Source organism: Lathyrus oleraceus, chromosome 2 (genome assembly GCF_024323335.1).
Source record: "Lathyrus oleraceus cultivar Zhongwan6 chromosome 2, CAAS_Psat_ZW6_1.0, whole genome shotgun sequence".
Classification (NCBI taxonomy): domain Eukaryota; kingdom Viridiplantae; phylum Streptophyta; class Magnoliopsida; order Fabales; family Fabaceae; genus Lathyrus; species Lathyrus oleraceus.
The window spans coordinates 221441377-221461637 of NC_066580.1; the positions used below are offsets into that span (position 1 = coordinate 221441377).

Consider the following 20261-nt stretch of genomic DNA (forward strand, 5'->3'; position numbering starts at 1 on the left):
TGAGGCCTGTATTATGGGATTGGAAAAGTGCATTGATCTTAGGATCAAGCATCTTGATGTTTATGGTGATTCGGCCCTTATTGTTAATTAGATTAAGGGTGAATGGGAGACGAATCATCCTGGCCTCATTCCATACAGAGATTATGCGAGGAGGATTTCAACTTTCTTTACTGAGGTTGACTTCCATCATATTCCTCGAGATGAGAATCGGATGGCAGATGCTCTTGCTATACTTGCTTCGATGATTATGGTGAAATATTGGAATGAAGTTCCCAATATCACTATGATGCGCTTGGATAGACCAGCTCATGTATTTGTAGTTGAAGAAGTAAAAGATGATAATCCATGGTATTATGATATCAAGTGTTTTCTTCAGAGTTAGATTTATCCGCCTGGGGCATTTGTTAAAGATAAGAAGACTTTGAGGAGATTATCTGGCAATTTCTACCTCAATGGTGATGTGCTTTATAAGAGAAACTTTGACATGGTTCTGCTCAGATGCGTGGATAGACACGAAGCAGACCTATTAATGACTGAGATCTGTGAGGGTTCATTTGGTACTCATTCCAATGGACATGTCATGGCAAAGAAGATGCTGAGAGCAGGCTACTATTGGCTGACAATGGAGTTTGACTGCTGCAAATATGTGAAGAAATGCCACAAGTGTCAGATTTATGCGGATAAGATTCATATTCCCCTGACACTTCTGAATGTTATTTCATCACCATGGTCTTTCTCTATGTGGGGAATTGACATGATTGGCATGATAGAGCCAAAGGCGTCTAACGGTCACCGTTTTATTCTCACAACAATTGATTACTTCACCAAGTGGATTGAAGCGGCGTCGTATGCGAATGTGACCAGGCAGGTAGTTGTGAAGTTTATCAAGAATCAACTCATATGCCGTTATGGTGTTCCAGACAAGATCATTACTGATAATGGATCTAACTTGAACAATAAGATGATGAAAGAGTTATGTAGCGAGTTCAAGATTGCACATCATAGTTCTTCTCCCTATAGACCTAAGCTGAATGGGGTTGTTGAAGCTGCTAACAAGAACATTAAGAAGATTATCCAGAAGATGGTTGTTACGTACAAGGATTGGCATGAGATGTTGCCATTTGCTTTACATGGCTATCGTACATCTGTCCGCACTTCAACAGGGGCAACCCCTTTCTCTCTTGTGTATGGCATGGGGGTTGTGCTCCCCGTGGAGGTCGAGATCCCATCAATGAGAGTCTTGATGGAAGCCAAGTTGGCTGAGGCTGAATGGGTCCAGAGTCGTTATGACAAGTTGAATTTGATTGAAGAGAAGAGATTAACTTCCATGTGCCATGGTCAGTTATATCAACAAAGGATGAAGAAAGCCTTTGATAAGAAGGTCAAGCCTCGTGTGTTTCAAGAAGGTGACCTCGTGCTCAAGAAAGTTTTGTCTTTCGCGCCCGATTCCAGGGGCAAGTGGACTCCAAACTATGAAGGTCCAAATGTTGTTAAGAGAGCCTTTTCAGGTGGTGCTTTGATACTTACGACTATGGATGGGGAGGATTTCACTCGTCCTGTGAATTCAGATGCAGTCAAGAAATACTTTGCCTAAAATAGAAACAGAATAGCTCGCTAAGTTGAAAACCCGAAAGGGCGGCTTAGGCAAAAATGAGCGTCTCAGTGGATTGAAAACCCGAAAGGGCGATCCAGGCAAAAGTTAGAGACATAAAAAATGAATATATATATCCCGCTAGATTGAGTACCTCACCATGGGGTAATCTAGGAAAAAATTAAGGATTTGGCAAGTAACTGCATCTTGACAAGACTTTGTTCTTCAAGCCGTCTTCAGTCAAAGATTCTCGCTCAGTCATCGTCAACTGAAGCTTTGAATACACTGGATTCAGAGTTGGTGGAGAAATGATCATTATGTTCAATGTAGCCCTTTTTCCAATATATATCGCCAATTTCAAATTTGTAAAGATCCATGGAGTCTCGCCATTTGCGGACTACCATTCTATCAAATAAATTTGAGCCTTTATCCAATTCTTTACACTCTTATTTGTTTCTGTTTAACAAATGTTTGCATGTTTTAATTGATAAATATCATTGTTTTAAATAAATAAAGTTTTATAAACTATTTTAAACAAAGTGAACATTCGCAATGACTGAAAGGATAAATGGAATATCCTCAGTGCTCTCCCAAGGATAGTATGATCTCCAAAAGGGTAAGGCATTTGTTCATATGTCTGGCATATTTGTATCCTCTTTCATCATCTTTCAGGTTGTCTTCTCAGCAAGCGCAGAGAAAGGTGATACATCATCAAGTCCCTAGGGAATCTAGAGTTTTGGCCTTGATCTTTTGGGAGATATGTATACCTCTGTCCTCAGATCCCCAGAGAGTCTGAGTCTAGCATTTGTGTTTTATCAATTATAGGGTTGTCATCCCTTGCGTGGACTGACCTAAAATCCCTTATAGATTGATAAAAAATTGAATGCTATCTATTTTCGAGGAAGTTGGTCTTTCCCTCAGCATAAATGGAAATCTCCCGCAGTGTGAGCAGGAATTCCCATCATGAGTGGAAATCCCCAACAGGTGGACTTGTAGCTTCTCCCCAGAAGGTTGGCTTGCAACTCATCCCCAGTAGGGTTGCTCACAGTAGACTTTCCCTAGTTGGATCGCCTTCAGTCTTCCCCGGTGGAGTTGCCTGATCAAAACTTGATATTAGTTTCCTCCTAGCAGAGCTGGTGTTGAAGACGTTTGTTTCCTTCCCCAGAGGAGCAGTGTTTCTCTTTCCTCCTAGCAGAGATGTCTCTCCAGCATATAATGGTGTTGAAGACGTTTGTTTCCTTCCCCAGAGGAGCAGTGTTTCTCTTTCCTCCTAGCAGAGATGTCTCTCCAGCATATAAGAGGAAATGTGTTGATTATTGCAACTTCTGTTTGGTGGATGTTCCCCATAGAGTTTCATATCTTTCCTTGATAAGTTCCCCAGTAGAGTTTCTTCTACGACAGAATCTTATCTGTGTTAAGCTCCCTAGTAGAGTTTCCTCTACGATGGACCTTTTGTCTATTCAACAGCAAATCCTTGGCGGTGACTCTGTAGCTTCCCCGACAGTGTGATTTGATCCTTCTCCCGGTGGCAGAGATGTCTCCTCAATGGTTAGAAGAGAATGCTGGATTAATGTGTTTCTATTGGTGGTTGTTCCCCACAAAATTTCATATTGTTGCCTGATAAGATCCCCTGAAGAGTTCTTCTCTGACAGATCTTATCAATATCTCTTCATGTTCCCGAGAACTGTTGGAAAATCCCCAGCAGTTGGTAGCTGTGACCTTTTGGTTGATCCCTAACAGCGGTCTTTGATCCCTAGCGGTGGTCTTGGTCCCCGGTAGCGACTCTGCTTGATCCCCAGCCGTAGTCTGTGCCTCCTGGCATTTGACATTCCCCACTAGAGTGGATTTCCTCCTGTGGGCCTGGCTTTTCTCTTTTGAGATTGTTATACCGGATGTCTGTCTATTATTTCTTGGACCTGTTTGTGTTAAATATGACTGTTTGTGTTAAATATGACTGTTTGTTAGCATTAATCATACATAAACCACGCATATACATGCATAATTATAGCATTTAAATATTCATGTTTAATTCTTTGCCATATATCTTTGCTTGATATCTCCTGCTATTGGTGAAATATTCTTCCCCAAGCAGATGTTTGTGTCTGATCTCTCCATATAAGAGTCAGCCCTATAGGTAGAAAGTGTCTATCTTTCCTTCTAATATTCCCCACTGAGATATGTCCTCGTGGATGATTTTTGTTTCAGTTTCCTCCCTAGTTGTGTATCTGGATGGAATTACTCCCCTGAGTTATATCCTCATTGGGTTGAGTCTTGTTTGATTGTGTCTTCTAGCTTGTTCCTAGATTGACTCCTGTCTTGTTATTTCCCCTGCAGTTCCTTGTGGTTTAGTTGTTCAACTGCTCAGTAACCAGTAATTGTTCATCCTTTCCCTAGTGAACTTTGTGGCCTTCTACCTAGTAACCGGTAGTTGTAAGTCCTATTTCTGTGGTTTTCAACCCAGTAACCGGTAGATGTAATCCCCTATTTGTTGGTTATCTTTATCCAATATTCGGTATTGATATTCCTTCATTTTTTTTGAGTATACCACCCAATAACCGGTGATATATCTCCGAGATCATTGCTCTTGTCAATGTATCCCCAACGAGTCATCTTTCATTTACCTTTGATTGGTAATGATTGTCTCTCTTTTGCATTGGTCGTCATTATATACCCAGTAACCGGTATCCCGATGTCCTTTCCTTTCGGTTGATTTATCCTTTATTAAGCCAGTAACCGGTTGTGGATAATTTTCCATGTGAGTACGTTATCTATGTTCTGACGATAATAGATAATATATCTCATGCGCTCTTCAGTCGAAGTCTCTTTTCTTCCCCAGTTGAGTAAGATTTGCATTTCTTTACGGAATCGAATGTCCATCCTGTAAATCGAATTTGCTTTTTCAGCATTCCTTTTTGGATGATGAGTGTCTTGGATATGTTCCCAGTTCACGCCTGGTTGGTCACCTATTATATGCCCAGTAACTGGTATCCTTGGTGTTCCTTCCTTCTGCTCCCTATTATGAATTTTTGTCCCCTGTGGAGTCAGATTTTCCTGAGTTGAAATTTGCCCTTTTAGGTTTTCCTCAGATGTTTCAGATGATTGATATCTCTCACCCTTATACTGGTCTTAGATATTCTTTCTCCCTGAGCGCGTTGTTCTCTCACCCTTATACCGGTGTGCGATCACATGTCTCTTTTCGAGTTTTATTACCCAGTAACCGGTAATACCTCATTTGTTGCTCCCTCAGCTGAGTCCATTAGTGGATTTCCCCACCTGAGTCCGAATGTTTATCCGAAGTATCCTTTGTGGATAGTTTTGCTGTATTGGCATATTCCCCAATACATGCATCTTTGCGTCAACTCGAGTCTTTCCATCGATTTATTTTTGTGGAATCCCTTCGTATCTCCCAGCAAGTTTCATGTCGTGGCCTGCTCACGCATTTTATTCCCTTTATCCCCTCAGAGTCTCTGTCTCCCAGTGAGTTTTCCTTATGGAATGTATTATACTCCCGCAGACTTTCAGTTTCTCCTGATTTGTTTTCCTTTGTGGCCATATTTCCCCACAGAGTATTAACTTTTGCATGCATACATTTGCATCATGAGGTCTCTTTGGGACCAAAATTCGTCTCTTTGTTATTATTTAAGCCCATTCTACCTCGTCGAGACGAAGATTTTAACCTTCATATCTCCGGCTAGAATGACCTTATATAGAGGCATCTGTAAGACCCTAATTTTGACCCTAAGATCCCTCATGGCACCATATCATTGCTCATTGCATTGCCTCAAGGATTATAGTATCTTGGTTCCTTACCCTAGGGTTGAGACTTGTGTGAGTTGGTTTGAGACCACCAAGCATGCTTCAATTGTATATTATTGCTTTTCTTATTTTGTCTACTAACCAAAAGCACAAAATATGTCACTAACCTCTTTTATTTTGAAGCTTAAGCAGTCATGTGATCCAAGGCTCCTAGGAGGCTTCTATGCTCAAAGAAGTGGCAAGATGAAGATGAGAGCAAGCATGAAAATGGTCCACAAGGTTTCTAATCATCATATATGTCTCTCAAGTATCTCAATTTTCCATTTTGATCAAGATAAACCAAAGGGCTTGAGGCTTGTTTCCTAAGGAAACCCTAATTCATCTGTGCATTGACTGTTCCTTGCTCATGAAGCAACCTCAACCTATGATAAAATTAAATCAAGGTAAGTTCTTTCATTCATCATTTTATGCATATATGAGCTTATGTGAGTATCCTCAATCATTCATTCATCAAGATTTGAAGTTTAGACTTGAGAAGTTGACCGCTCAAGTCATCTGACTATTTTGAAATCCACCGGGACCTAACTTTTGATGTGTTTGTCAAATGAAGATGACCCCAAGAGAAAAAACGTTTTTAGAGACCATATGAACAACTTTTATGTTCATCAAAAATCCATTTGAAACTTGGAAGATCATCATTCATTTCAAAACATTATAGGTCATTTTGACTAAAACCCTAATTTTGGGTCAACTTCCCAAGGACCTAACTCCTTCATTTTTTATGATTTTGAGGTTAAACCAATTGGATTGAAAATATTAAGATGTCTATTTAAAATTTTATATTGGACAAAATTTCATAATCCTAAAAGAAACACATGTGATAATACAAAACATTATAGGTCACTTTGGACCAAAGCCATTGAATCTTGAAAAAGTCCAACTTCAAGTGCCCATAACTGTCTCATAAAAAATCCAAATGATGCAAAATTTAAGTCAAAATTGATGATCTTGAAAAGATATACAACTTTTATGTTGGAGGTGTTTTCATTTGAGGCTTGAATTATTGAAACAAAAGGAATTGAAGTTGGTCATTTTTGGAAAAAAATTCAAAGACATGTTTTGTACATCAAACTTCATGGCCAGTTTTCACAATTTTCCAAACTCCAAATGGATTTTTGTCCAACATAACTTTTGCTCCTTCTTTCAAGACCTTTCCTACCATTACCCACATGCCTATGTTTGGATTTTCCATATGGGACTTTCAAAGAGGGGAATATTTGTGACCATTTATGCATTTCACATGAAATCTTCTTACACAAGCATTTACCATTCAAATCACACGTCCATTTCCATTTGATATGTGTTCAGCATTCAAAACCATCAGCTTTTGGGCCTCACATGCGCCTGTACAGGCCCATGCATGGAGGACCCAAAGCTTCATGCACACAGATTCCATTCACCTTGCCTTGCATTTTCAGCTATAAATAGCATGCTTGCTTCATTCAATAATCAACCTGAAGGCGCCTAAAGCTCTGCAGAAATTGAATCCTAACCTCACAGCAAAGGAATTTTGAATTTTCATTTCTCTTTTCAAGTTTGAATTTCAACAAAATCAGTTGATCTTCAACACTTATTCCTTAGCCTTGCACTCATACCATACCTCAAGATCAAGCTGCAAGCAAGAACTGGAGTGGATCGTGCTCATCAAAGCTGCACTTCAAAGGTTTACATCTCAACTGTTTTGATTCGAATCTCCTCATATATTATGCTCTGCTTGTGTTTGTTTGGTTTTCTGAAGTCCTCGTGTGAGAGGCAAGCCAATGGTGGTTTTAATTTCATGAATTGATGCATTTCAGATTGAACACCTGGATTTTCCATCTCAAATTTCTCCTTCCATAGGGATCTTGAGAGAAATCCAAGGTTACAAGGGTGATGTACATCACCCCAACTTTAGTTTGGTATAAGGCACGCGTGGTTTGGTTAAGGTTGCAAAATCTGCAACTGGTGGCCAGTTTCTGTTTGTTCGCCGGAGAAGACGGTGGTTTCCACCACCGTCCCCACGTGGAACTCTCTTTGGCCGTTGGATCCAATTGCATTGATCTAATCTGAGCCCTTGTTTCATTTGACTTGTTTTAAAACATTTTGCAACGCGTTTGACTGAGGATCACAATGAGCGCGCGCCTCAGAGCCACAGGTTGGTCCATGTCAATTAATGAATGTGGATCCAACGCTTCCTGATTTTCCTATTTTCTAATTTTTGTTTTATTTTTATATTATTCCATTTATTTTCAAAAATTCATAACTCTTTTATTTGGAATCACAAAAATATGGGACCAATTGCAAAATTTTTCTTTTAAAATCTAGTTTCATAATCTAATTTTTAATTATTTTTGTGATTCCATTTAATATTTTTTGTGAATTATTTTGTTTTTAATAGTTTTTAATTCATGTTAATTACTTTTTGATATTTAAAAATGCCAAAAATATTTTTTTAACACATATGGATGATGATAAGTCAATGAAAAATATTCTCATCAATTTCTTAATTGATTTGCGATTTATTTGAGATTTTAATTCATTTGTGTTATTTTTAATGCTTTTAATTGATTTTAAAATAGTTACTGTTTTCTAAAAATGTTGAGAAAATTTGTCAAACCTAGTTTGACCATGTTAGACTTATGACGATCCAATTGGACTTATCCAAGTTGATTTGAATTGGACTTGAAGTTTGACCTTACTTTGTTCATTTTATTTTATGTATTATTTTAATTCCAAAAAATACCAAAAATATGTTTGACCTTTCTTGACTTCTAATCTTCATTTCACTTCTGTTTACCATTGATTGGTGTTGATTCCATTCACATTTGATCATTGTGTTTTGGTTATGTCATTTGAATTTTCATTTTGTACATTTCATCTTCATCCCTTTTCTTCTTCTTTTTCTTTTGACCAATGAGTTAATGATTTGTGGTTAGCCTTGACATATGAGAGGCTTAACCTTCTTTGATCCAAATCAAATTCAACTTGATCAAAGATCAAGAGAATTGCTTTATGTCCAAGATAGGTTGCTTCTTGGTCAAGCAAAAAACCTAAAATCCATACAAGGTCATTCTTCTTTTCTTTTGGCATGGCAAGTTGTAGGAGCTTGACTTACTAGTCATGATCTCTAACTTGTGTTTATTTGCCTATAGTTTTATTGACCGGCCTCAGATAGGTGTGACTACTACATTAGTCCTCTTACGATTGCTTAACATAACGCTAAATTGCCTTATGGCACACTAACATTAACTACTAACACTAACTTTAATTCAAGCCTTTAATTCTTGCATTTTACTTTAATGCAATTTAATTTCTTGCTCATTTATTCATATTGCCTTTTCACTTTGCTCATTTGAGCTCATGTTTATGTTTATGCCATTTTCCTTTTGCTCACTTGAGCACATTTTTGTGTAAATATATTGTTGCTTTGTGTTTGTTTTTTCTGATTGTTTGTGTGAACCCAATGCAAAAAGGAGAAAGGACTTAGAATTAGGACCTCACCTATGCTTAATGTAGGTCAAGAGCAACTAGGCCTCATGCCTTTAGAATGCTAAAATTGATTGAAGAGCAACTAGGCCTCATGCCTTTAGAATGCTTAATCTTGAAGTTGACTTGAAAGGATCTCTAATCTAAACTCACTCTTTGCCCATTCCTCTTATTGCATTGTGAACTTTTTGATTGTTTGTTCTTGTGTGATAGAGATTCCAAACTTGAGATAGTTAGAAGGACCATTGTCATGAGCATCCAAGTTAAGAGAGACAAGCCAAATGGAGATCCTAGGAGCTTGATTGAATATTTGTTTGATTGCTTGAGTTAACTGCTAAGTCCAAAGGAAAGGAGCATCTTGAATCATCTTTATGATCTCAAGGAAGGAACTCCAAGGGTTTTATCTCTTCTCTCATCTTTGCATGTTTAGGACTAGCCCTTCTCTTCTTCTATCCACTCTAACCCAAGCCAAACTCATTTTGTGCAAACATTGACATTGCTTTCAAAACTAGAAACCTAGGCCATATGCCTTTGATTTTTTCAAACTCTTTTCATTAATACTTATGTTGAATGAACCTTAAGTCAACTTTGACTTCATTTTTATGAATACTTTTAACTTGTAAATACAACTTACTTCAAATTGTTTTTGTAGTTCCAATGGCCACCTTTGTTAAAAACTTTTCATAAATATTAGCCATAGGTTTGCGTTATCATAGTGGTTGATGTAAACCTCACCTTATCCTTAGTGATTGGACTATAAGTCTTCCATACTTATTATAGGGTGGATCCCTCACTAGTATGTTGAAGCTCTCCTCACATGGTGGATTGTTGGTTTAGGTTGAGTTTTCTCCCTTTGATAACAAAAGACCTTAAGGCTTTTGACAAATCAATTCACCAACTTCTTTTGAGATTTTTACCCGAACTACGAGGTTTTGATCCTACCTTTGTGATGGTACGTAGGCAATGGGTTTATCCATTCAAACACCAAATTGTAAATAATTTGTATATGCTTTTCTCATCCCCCCAATCTTGTTTGCACAAATATTTTCACAAATACCAACCTACGATACACTTTGCAAAAAGGTCTCCCTTAGAATACTAAGGATGTTTTGGGTGCTTAAAACCTTCCCATTGCATAACCAACCCCCTTACCCAGATCTCTGACATTTTTATGAGTTTTTGATTTGATAAAACTTCTCAATTTTTGTTCGCTTTCTAACCTTTCCTTTGGATAAATAGAAGTGCGGTGGCGACTCGAGTTTTATGATTTAATTTTGATTTAGTCAATAAATCTAAAGGTAACGAATACCCCGTTACACTTATGCTTTGCTAACCCCACAAAAATACAAAAAATATATGTCTTGCTTTGCTTTTTTTGCAAGTTAGGGTTTTGGCATCAAGAAGTTGAAGGGATGGATCAGTCAAGGCTTAGTGTGATCATTAATATATCAAGGTTATCAAGAGTCTCCCTTCATCAACAATCAAAGTTTATACTCACCTCAATTCAAGTTCATCAAGCCACAATTCATCTGACACTCCAAATTAGGGTTTTTTTGGTCAAAGTCAACTTAATATTGACTCTTTGACCAAAGCATGATCTTATGGCTTGAGGCATGATACAAGTTCCTAAAATGTGTCCTCATACCCCACTCATATAATTCAAATGACTCGAGGAGTTAGGTTTAGAAGCAAATGACACTTTTGAACACAATTGATGAAAAGTCAACAAATGCCTAAAGTCAAAGTTTGACTTTTAAGATTTTTGGTCAACTATGGACTTTTCAAGTTGAGGAGCATGAAAATATGATCAATAAAGTCATTTTATCAAGTTTAATAAAGAAAATCAAGATTACTTGCAAAAGGGGCAAAGATGCAGAATTTGGAATTTTCACAAAGTCCCTAAAAATCATGTCCAAGTACCCAACTTTCCAAGGCCGTAACTTGTGATCCAAGCTACCACTTTCTTTGCTCCAATGATCAAATTAAAGGTTTTAGTTCATAATTCAACTTTGTTATAGGTGATGAAACCCCAAAAAATGCATGGATGAGGATATTTGGGGCCATGAAGTGGATGGTTTATTTGCTTTTAAAGTGATAAAACAGTTGGTGAAATTTTCAGCATGTTGTAGCGGTAAACTCATGATCATCAAGCTATGGATAAGCTAGAGATCAAATAACAAGAGTCGTCGCCGCGCTTTTATTGTTTCCAAAGGAAAAGGGAAAAAGTACGAACAAAACCCAAAAAGTAAGAAGTTTTCAAATCAAAACTAATAAAATGTCAGAGATTACAGGTAAGGGGGTTGGTTACACAGAGGGAAGGTGTTAGCACCCAAAGTGTCCTAGGTACTCCTAGGGAGCCCTTTTTGCGTGCTTATGTACTTGGTATAAACTCATATTTACAAACAAATAGAATGGGGGGATGAGAAAAGAATTTATTAATTATATTTTTGTGTTTGACAAGACCTTCGATCTTGTGCCTACATACCAACATAAAAATGAGGGATCAAAATCTTATAGTTCGTAATACAAATTTCAAAGTGAATACATTACTTTTAACGAAATTTAAGTTTGAAAGGCACAAAGGCCTAAAATGGTTTGAATGAGTTAGTTCTTTTTGGCTTTTTGAAAGTTTAGGTCAAGTATAGTTAAGTTTATTTACAAGTTTGATTTAAGAAAAGAAGTTTGAAAATGCAATGGCATAAGGCCAAAGTTTCTATCTTTTTGCAAAGTGGTCAAAGTTTAGAACAAAGGTAGTTCACACAAAGAAGATTTTAAAAAATGGAGAAAGCGATTTTGAAATTAAAGAAATGGGGAGAAGATGAAGAGACTACCCTATGTATAAAATTTAAAAGTTTAGAGTTGAAAAGATCTGACCAAGTGGGTAGTAATCCAATAGACAAGAATGTCAATAGAAACCCATAATTCCCTTGGACTTTTAGAATCAAACAACACAATGCACAATTTCATTATCTTGAAGAGTAAGGCATCAAATAAAGATAGCCACATCCAAGCTTATCCATTCCATGATCTTCTCCAAAATAGCCCATGTAACAGATGAATTCCACAAGTCACAGGTTCAAAATAACGGCTTCACAATGATCATGTTGCAGATGAACTCAAAAGGATCTTGAATGATGTATCAGATGAAGTTTCAAATTGCAAGCACTTGGTTTCTCGATAAGTTGACATTGACCAAGTCCTTTAGCATAGGAATGTTGCCTAGATTCTAAGTCCATTTATCCAAGACCAAACCAACACTCCACACAAAAGTTTTTAGGGTTTCTGTTGTTATTATGTACATTAATGGTCAAAGACCAAACAAACAAGCAAAGTATACACAAACAAAATATATCACACAATATGGTCCAAATGGACAAAGTGAAAATTGCATTAACATAAACAATTAGAATGATATGAACAATGGAAAATGAAATAAAATGCTAAAAGTAAATTGCATTAAGGTAAATGGCTTGAATTTAAATGTTAGTAGTTAATAGGTTAGAAGTTAGTATTGCTTTGCTTTTTCTTTTTAATTGAAGTCATTCTTTGGAGAACACTCAACCCACTTATCACAAGCATGGATCCTTGAACCAAGACATCTTCCAAAGGAAGGAAAAAAGGCCAAGTTTCCACACAATACCATGAAGGAGAGGAGACTTACAAACTCACTAACTAGAATGCTTTTGCCTTTTATGTCACAAATTTAGCGTTATGTTAAGCAATCGTAATTGGACTTATGTAGAAGTCACAACTATTTGAGGTCGGGCAAATAAAATTTTGGTGTTAATGCATGTTAGAGACATAGTATAGTAGACTATGCTCATGAAATATACCACACACAAAAAGAATATGCAAAAGGGGTGGCCTAATCTCATCCATACTCATGTCAATTTTTCAATCAACTAGCCTTAGGATTTTGAGATATAATAGGCCAAATGGAATGAATGAATGAAGAAATGGAATAAGAAGAAGTGGGAGAAAAATGGAGGACTTTTACCAAATTAATATCATCCATTCATTTTGGGAGATGGAATGTACCTTCCATCAATCCCCTAAATCCAATGATATTAATTTGACAAAGTCAAATCAACCTTGACCAAGGCCTCACAACAAGAGTCAAACATAAACAAGTCATCACAATTGGTCATCAAATTTATTTGGCAATTATTCAAATTAAAAATACTAAAATAATGCATTTAAATTAAATATGGTTTGTCCAATTTCTAAAATCTCATCAAAACACCTAAGGAATGGCCATGAGATTTATCATAGGTCAAACAAGGTCAAAGGACCTTGGATAAAAAAATTCATAATTTTTGGACATTTAAAAATATTTTTAAACAATTAAAAACAAATGCAAAATCAATTAATTCATGAAAAATATTAATAATGATCCAAAGAATAATTTTAATTCAGAATATGAAAGAGGAAAATATTTGAAATTTTTTGGTGAAAGTCCCATATTTTTTGGATCAATATTAAATTTAATATGAATTATTGAAAATAAAGCAATTAAAATGAAAATTAAAATATTAGAAAAAACGTGGACCACTTGATCTCCCTCACTAATTGAGGTGGCAGATCAAGTGGCCATCAACACGCGTTCCCTCGTGCACTTAAGTCAACGCGCCACACAGTTGGTATTCAAAAGGAACGCTCATGATTAGATCATTTTAAAAGGATCATATGGCTCAGAACCATCCAACACACCACCGGCGGTCAAGGACCGGTTGTCTTCTCAGGCGAACCTCGCCGGACTGGTTCAGTCATAACCATCACCAAAATTAAAAACAAGGACATGATTTCAAAGTAAAAATGGCACTGAGTTCGAATCTAGCCTCAATTCACTCTAACTCCAAGTATATTGAGAGATGCATGGAGTTGAAATTTGAGGTACATGAATTGAGTTGCTTCGATTTGGCCTCTAAGCAACTTAATCTTCTTGCCTACATTGGTAAGACTTCAGACAACCAAAGAATCAATAGAATTGAGCAAGAATTCAAGAGAATCAAAGAGATCAAAATTTCTGAAAAATACCTTCAATGGAGGTTTGGATTTAACTGATCTTTCTCTTGCTCATGCTTGATCTCACTCCAAATGCTTGCAGAAGAAGGATTAAATGCTCAAAAGGTTGTGGATCCCTGGAGTTTTGAATTTCAAAACAGTGGAAATTCAAACTCAAATTCAAGTGAATTTTTCAGGATTATCCTTTGCAGTGTGAGGGTTAGAGATTGGGGATCAAAGCTGGCGCCAATGTGTGTCCAATGCTGAGCATATGAGGCTCTATTTATAGCTGAAACCATTGCTTTTTGCACACTTGAAATCCACTTTCCAAATTTGGTATTGATGATGCATGGGTGCATGGGCGCGCATAGGCCCATAAAATCATTGCCCTAAATCCAAAAATAAGTGTGAGATAGTCTGAATTCAACTTGGGTTGCAAGGAAAGTGTACATGAAGATTTGAAGTTTGATCCTTGCCAAGTGATGACACCATGTTCATGCCATGCGCAACCTATGCATTCCTTATCCAAAATGGATGAATTTGAGCTCTTTAGAAAGGTGAGATTGAGAGGAAAAACTTTTAGGTTAAACACTTTTCCATTTGGAGTTTGTATCATGAAGAAATTTGAGGTGGAAGTTTGGAAATTTTTGACATATCAAAATTTTTCTAAGTGTCAAGCCATATGTCTCAGTGTTCCACCTTGCTTAACTTTTCATATGAGCTTCAAATGAGAAACGTGTATTCATAAAAGTTGTATATATTTCAAAGAAATTCACAATGGTCACCAATTTCATGTCATTTGGATTTGAAATTATAGAGTTATGCATTTTTGAAGTTTGGAAAAATCACTTGATCAATGGTATAGGTCAAAAGTGACCTATAATGTAACCTCATATCACATGCTCAAAAAGGTTGAATTAGCTCCCACTCCAAACATCAAAGTTGAATTAGACACATTGAATTTGATTGTGAAACTTGGAAACCTTTCATCTCATAAAAATTGAGCAAGTTATGGCCTTGGGAAGTTGACCTTCAAATTAGGGTTTAGACAAAATGACCTATAATGTTTCAACATAGAAAATGATTTTCCAAGAAAAACAAGCTCTAGGTATAAACATGAACGTTGTTTGGAATGTCATTTAGAGTATGTTTTCTCTTGGAATCATTTTTATATGGTGAAAAGTGTAGGAGATAGGGTCTAGGGAGACCCAGTTTTGATCAGATTAATTCATCTGGCCAACCACCTACAACCAACTTGCTAACTTCCAATTCTCTTGACTTTCTTGGTTCATGGTAGATAATATATGCATAAGATGATGAATTTTTAAGTGTCCCTTTATAAATTTGATCAATTGGTAAGATAGCTTGTTGGAGAAGTTACTCAAGATACCCAGTCAAACTAGGGTTTCCAAGGCAAATCACCCTCAAACTCTTGAAGAAAACTTGGTCAATATAACATGTAGAGATCAATAGGACTCATATATGATGCTCATAACCATTATTGTATCAATTCATGGTTGTGCTCTTTGTCATGAGGGTCTCAAACCCTAGATGTGAACTTGATGAATCAACGGGATCATGCCTTTCCTACAAAAGAGTTAGGCAAATACCTAGACATATTTTGGGTATTTTGGTTAGTGAAATGATAAAATACAAGTATGATACAATCATAAAGTATTTGGTGATCTATTCCAAAACAAACCCAATGAAAAAGGGGGAAGGAGGATGCCAAGGTATGATCCCATGCTAATGCCTATTGTAACACCCCAATAAAAATAAGATAATTATTTAATTTAAGTTAATATTATAATTATTAATTTAATTAAGTAATTGGAATTATTGGATTATTATTATTATTATTATTGGAATAATAATTATTGGAAAGTATATAAGTGGGAAATAAGAAAAGAGTTCATTTTTGGTAAAGAGGGTTTTTACGTGAAAAGCAGAGAAGCGGCTGAAAGGTGGAGAAAGGGCAAAGAGGAAGAGCAAGAGAGCAAAGGTTGGAGAATAGAAGAGCTTGAAGCTAAAGAATTGCCGGATTAATTCAGGTAAGGGGGGTTTATCGTCGTTTAATGGGTATTATGGGTTAACATGTAATGGGTAGTGATAAACCGTTGATTTGACCCTAATTGGGATGTTGAATGCTGAGAAATTGTGTTGGATAAGTTGTGTTAAAACTGTAATTGAATCGGTAATTGTGTGAGTCGTGATTCCCCGAACGTATCGCTTCTTACGGAATTGGAATCGGAGGTCCGGAAGTCCTCCAACGGCGGAAAAATGCGGAGAATTCTGCATTCTGCTTCGTGTTAGCGCAGGAACAGCTTTCTGTCTTGCGTTAACCGGTTAACCCAGGGTGTTAACCGGTTAACACTGTGTTGAATTGTGAAATAATTGCTGTTTTGTCTGCGTTAACCGGTTAACCCAGGGTGTTAACCGGTTAACACTGTTATGATGTCTGAGAAATTGCTGTTCTGTCTGCGTTAACCGGTTAACCCAGGGCGTTAACCGGTTAACACTGTTGTAAATGGCCAGAAAGCGTGTTCTGTCCTGCGTTAACCGGTTAACCCAGGGCGTTAACCGGTTAACACTGTTGGAAATTGGAAAAAAATTGGTATTTTAATGTTGTGAACATAATTAGTGATTGGCCGATAGCGGTGTGTGACATAGTAGGGATTGGGGTATGTTATGAAGTAATATTATAGTTAAGTTAATGAGTAATTTGTTGGGTTTATGTTATGAAGTGTCGTTACAAGTATGACTGAGTTGTTAAGTTGTCCCGTGTACGGAAAGTTGTTGAAAATACTGAGTTGTAGGCTTGGTGAGCCAAAGTTGATTATAAGTTGATTATGTTGAAAACATTGTTGTGTTGCTATTATTATTATGTTGTCGGAATTTTAAAGTCGTGTATGCCATATACATTCATATGCATTAAGTCGGAGCTTTGCTCACACCACGTTGGCCTGGATTGGCAAATTTTAAGTTGAAAGTTGAAGGCTTATGCCTTGATGCCCAATAAAATGGCAATGATTTTAAGTTGGGAGTTTTACTCCGAATGGTACCACATGCATGACGAGTCGAGTCTCATTTGAGTTGCATTTTGTTGGTATTGAGTATGATATTTGAGTTGATGTGCCGTTACTGAATGCGTGATAAGATTAGGGTGATTAACGTGTGAATTTACTTAGCATTACATGATGATTTATAATGCTTATTATATCGATTGAGGAACTCACCCTTACAACTATTTTTCAGGTAACGAGCAGTGATTGAGTAGAAGCTAATGCTTGGAGTCTAGTGTAGTCGCCTTAGTGGGTCATGCTCTGATAGATGTAACATCGGGACGGGATGTTTTAATTGTTTAATTGTTGGTTGTTGAACCATTTTACATGTAATATGTTATATGTTTTGAATGGTTGGTTGATTTCTATCCGCTGCGAATTATGCAAAAAATGTTATTTTGATTAAATAAAGAGCATGACAGTTATTATGGTGTGAAGTAGTTGTGTGACACCCTTGATTGCATATTTACTCTGATTGATATGTTGTTATTTTAATTATATATTCGGGGTATTTTAGAAGGGTGTTACATTAGTGGTATCAGAGCAGGTCGGTCTGTCCGGCCAGTTGTCGTGTCGTTACTGTCTAACAATTGTGTATTGTTACTAATCTAACTTTAAGTTGTGTTGTAATGATAAGTTGAAATGGCTGGAAGGAATGACGCTGCAATGGCTGCCGCAATGCAAGCAATGGCACAAGTTGTGCAGAACTTGCCAAATACTGGTGGAGATGCTGGATCACGTAGCTTGGCGACTTTTCAAAGAGAGAATCCGCCGGTGTTTAAAGGGAAGCATGATCTAGATGCAGCCTTGGGATGGTTGGAAGAGATTGAGAGAATCTTCCGTGTTATGGATTGCACTCCAGCTCAGAGGGTTCGGTATGGTACTCACATGCTAGCAGTCGAAGCTGATGACTGGTGGCTAGAGACTCACGAGAGGTTGACCGTGGCAGGTGAAGTCATTACTTGGGATGTATTCCGTAGGGAATTCCTGAGAAAGTATTATCCGGAAGATGTCCGTGGTAAGAAGGAAATCGAGTTCCTTGAGCTGAAGCAAGGAAACATGTCTGTCACTGATTATGCTGCAAAATTTGTGGAGCTGTCCAAATTTTATCCTCATTACACTGGTGCTGGTGCTGAATTTTCAAAGTGCATCAAGTTTGAAAACGGACTGCGCTCTGAAATTAAGAAGGCTGTTGGGTATCAGAAGATACGCATTTTTACTGAATTGGTTGATAGCTGCAGAATATTCGAAGAAGACAATAATGCTCATTACAAGATTGTCAATGACCGCAGGGGCAAGCAACATCAAAACCGTGGCAAGCCGTATGATGCCCCAGTGGGAAAAGGGAAACAAGGAGCTGCTCCGGCTCAGAGGACTAGTAGGGGAGGTGCTCCTGCTGGTATAGTTTGCTTCAAATGTGGTCAGGCTGGTCATAAGAGTAATGTATGCACTGCTGAAGTAAAGAGGTGTTTTCGCTGTGGTAAGACTGGCCATGCAATAGCTGATTGCAAGCACAAGGAAATGATTTGTTTTAATTGTGGCGAAGAGGGGCATATTGGAAGTCAGTGTCAGGAGCCAAAGAAATCTCAAACTGGAAAGGTGTTCGCTTTGACCGGAACTCAAACATCCAGTGAGGACAGACTTATCCGAGGTACATGTTTCATAAATGGTACTCCTTTAATTACTATTATTGATACCGGTGCTACACACTGTTTTATTTCTGCTAACTGTGCTCGAAGACTGGGTTTAAAATTGTCCGCTTTGGATGGTGAATTGATTGTTGAGACCCCAGCTAAGGGATCAATAACTACTTCGTTGGTATGTTTAAAATGTCCGTTGTCGATCTTCGATAAAGATTTCTATGTTGATTTAGTATGTTTGCCGTTGGATGGGATGGATGTAATTCTTGGTATGAACTGGTTAGAGTATAATTATGTTCATATAAATTGTCATCATAAGTCGGTGAGGTTTTCCACTCCTGAAGAGGAAGGAGTTGACTTATTACCTTTCAGAGAATTGCGAAAATTGATGAAAGAGGGAGCTCAGATGTTTTCTTTGATGGCGACGTTGTCGGTTGAGAGTAAAGCTAAGATTGAGGAACTGTTAGTGGTGAAAGAATTCCCTGAATGTTTTCCTGATGAAATTCCTAGTGTGCCGCCAGAGAGGGAAGTTAAATTTACTATTGATCTGGTACCTGGTACTAGGCCTATTTCGATGGCACCGTATAGAATGTCGGCATCTGAATTGTATGAATTAAAGAAGCAATTGGAAGACTTACTTGAGAAGAAGTTTATAAGACCAAGTGTGTCACCGTGGGGAGCCCCAGTGTTACTAGTAAAGAAGAAAGATGGTAGTATGAGGCTTTGTATTGATTATAGACAATTGAATAAAGTAACGATCAAGAATAAGTATCCACTACCGAGAATAAATGATTTGATGGATCAATTAGTGGGTGCTTGTGTGTTCAGTAAAATTGATTTGAGATCGGGCTATCATCAGATCAAAGTGAAAGATGAAGACATCCAGAAGACAGCGTTCAGAACTCGGTATGGACATTATGAATATTCTGTGATGCCTTTCGGTGTGACTAATGCGCCGGGAGTATTTATGGAATACATGAATCGTATTTTCCATACTTATCTGGACCATTTTGTGGTAGTATTTATTGATGATATTTTGATTTACTCTAAGTCCGAAGAAGAGCACAAGGAACATTTGAGATTAGTGTTGGATGTTTTGAAAGATAAGAAATTGTATGCGAAGCTGTCCAAGTGTGAGTTTTGGTTAAGAGAAGTCAGTTTTCTCGGCCATGTAATTTCAGGAAAAGGTATTGCTGTAGATCCTTCCAAGGTAGAAGCTGTGTTGCAATGGGAGACTCCTAAGTCGGCTACCGAGATTAGAAGCTTTTTGGGATTAGCTGGATATTATAGAAGGTTTATTGAAGGATTTTCTAAGTTAGCACTTCCGTTAACTAAACTAACTGGTAAAGGTAAAGCTTTCGTGTGGGATGTTCAGTGCGAAGAGAGTTTTAATGAATTAAAAAGGAGATTGACGTCGGCGCCGGTTTTGACTTTGCCAAATCCGGAGGAACCGTTTATAATTTACTGTGATGCTTCACTGATGGGTTTGGGAGGTGTGCTCATGCAAAATAATAAAGTAATTGCTTATGCGTCTCGACAGTTAAGAATTCATGAAAAGAACTATCCTACGCATGATCTTGAACTTGCTGCTGTGGTGTTTGTGCTAAAAATCTGGAGGCATTACCTTTATGGTTCCAGATTTGAAGTTTTCAGCGATCATAAAAGTTTAAAGTATCTATTTGA

At 37.4% G+C, this 20261-nt stretch overlaps 1 protein-coding gene across 1 annotated transcript; it reads left to right on the top strand.

Annotated features, from left to right (window-relative positions):
- Positions 1-17914: 17914 nt before the first annotated feature.
- On the top strand, positions 17915-19350 carry LOC127121320 (uncharacterized; the record flags this gene model as incomplete). The annotated part of the gene is made up of 2 exons (XM_051051848.1): positions 17915-19184; positions 19236-19350. Coding segments are annotated over exons 1-2 (1302 nt in total), but the record flags the coding sequence as incomplete, so codon positions are not given.
- Positions 19351-20261: the final 911 nt, after the last annotated feature.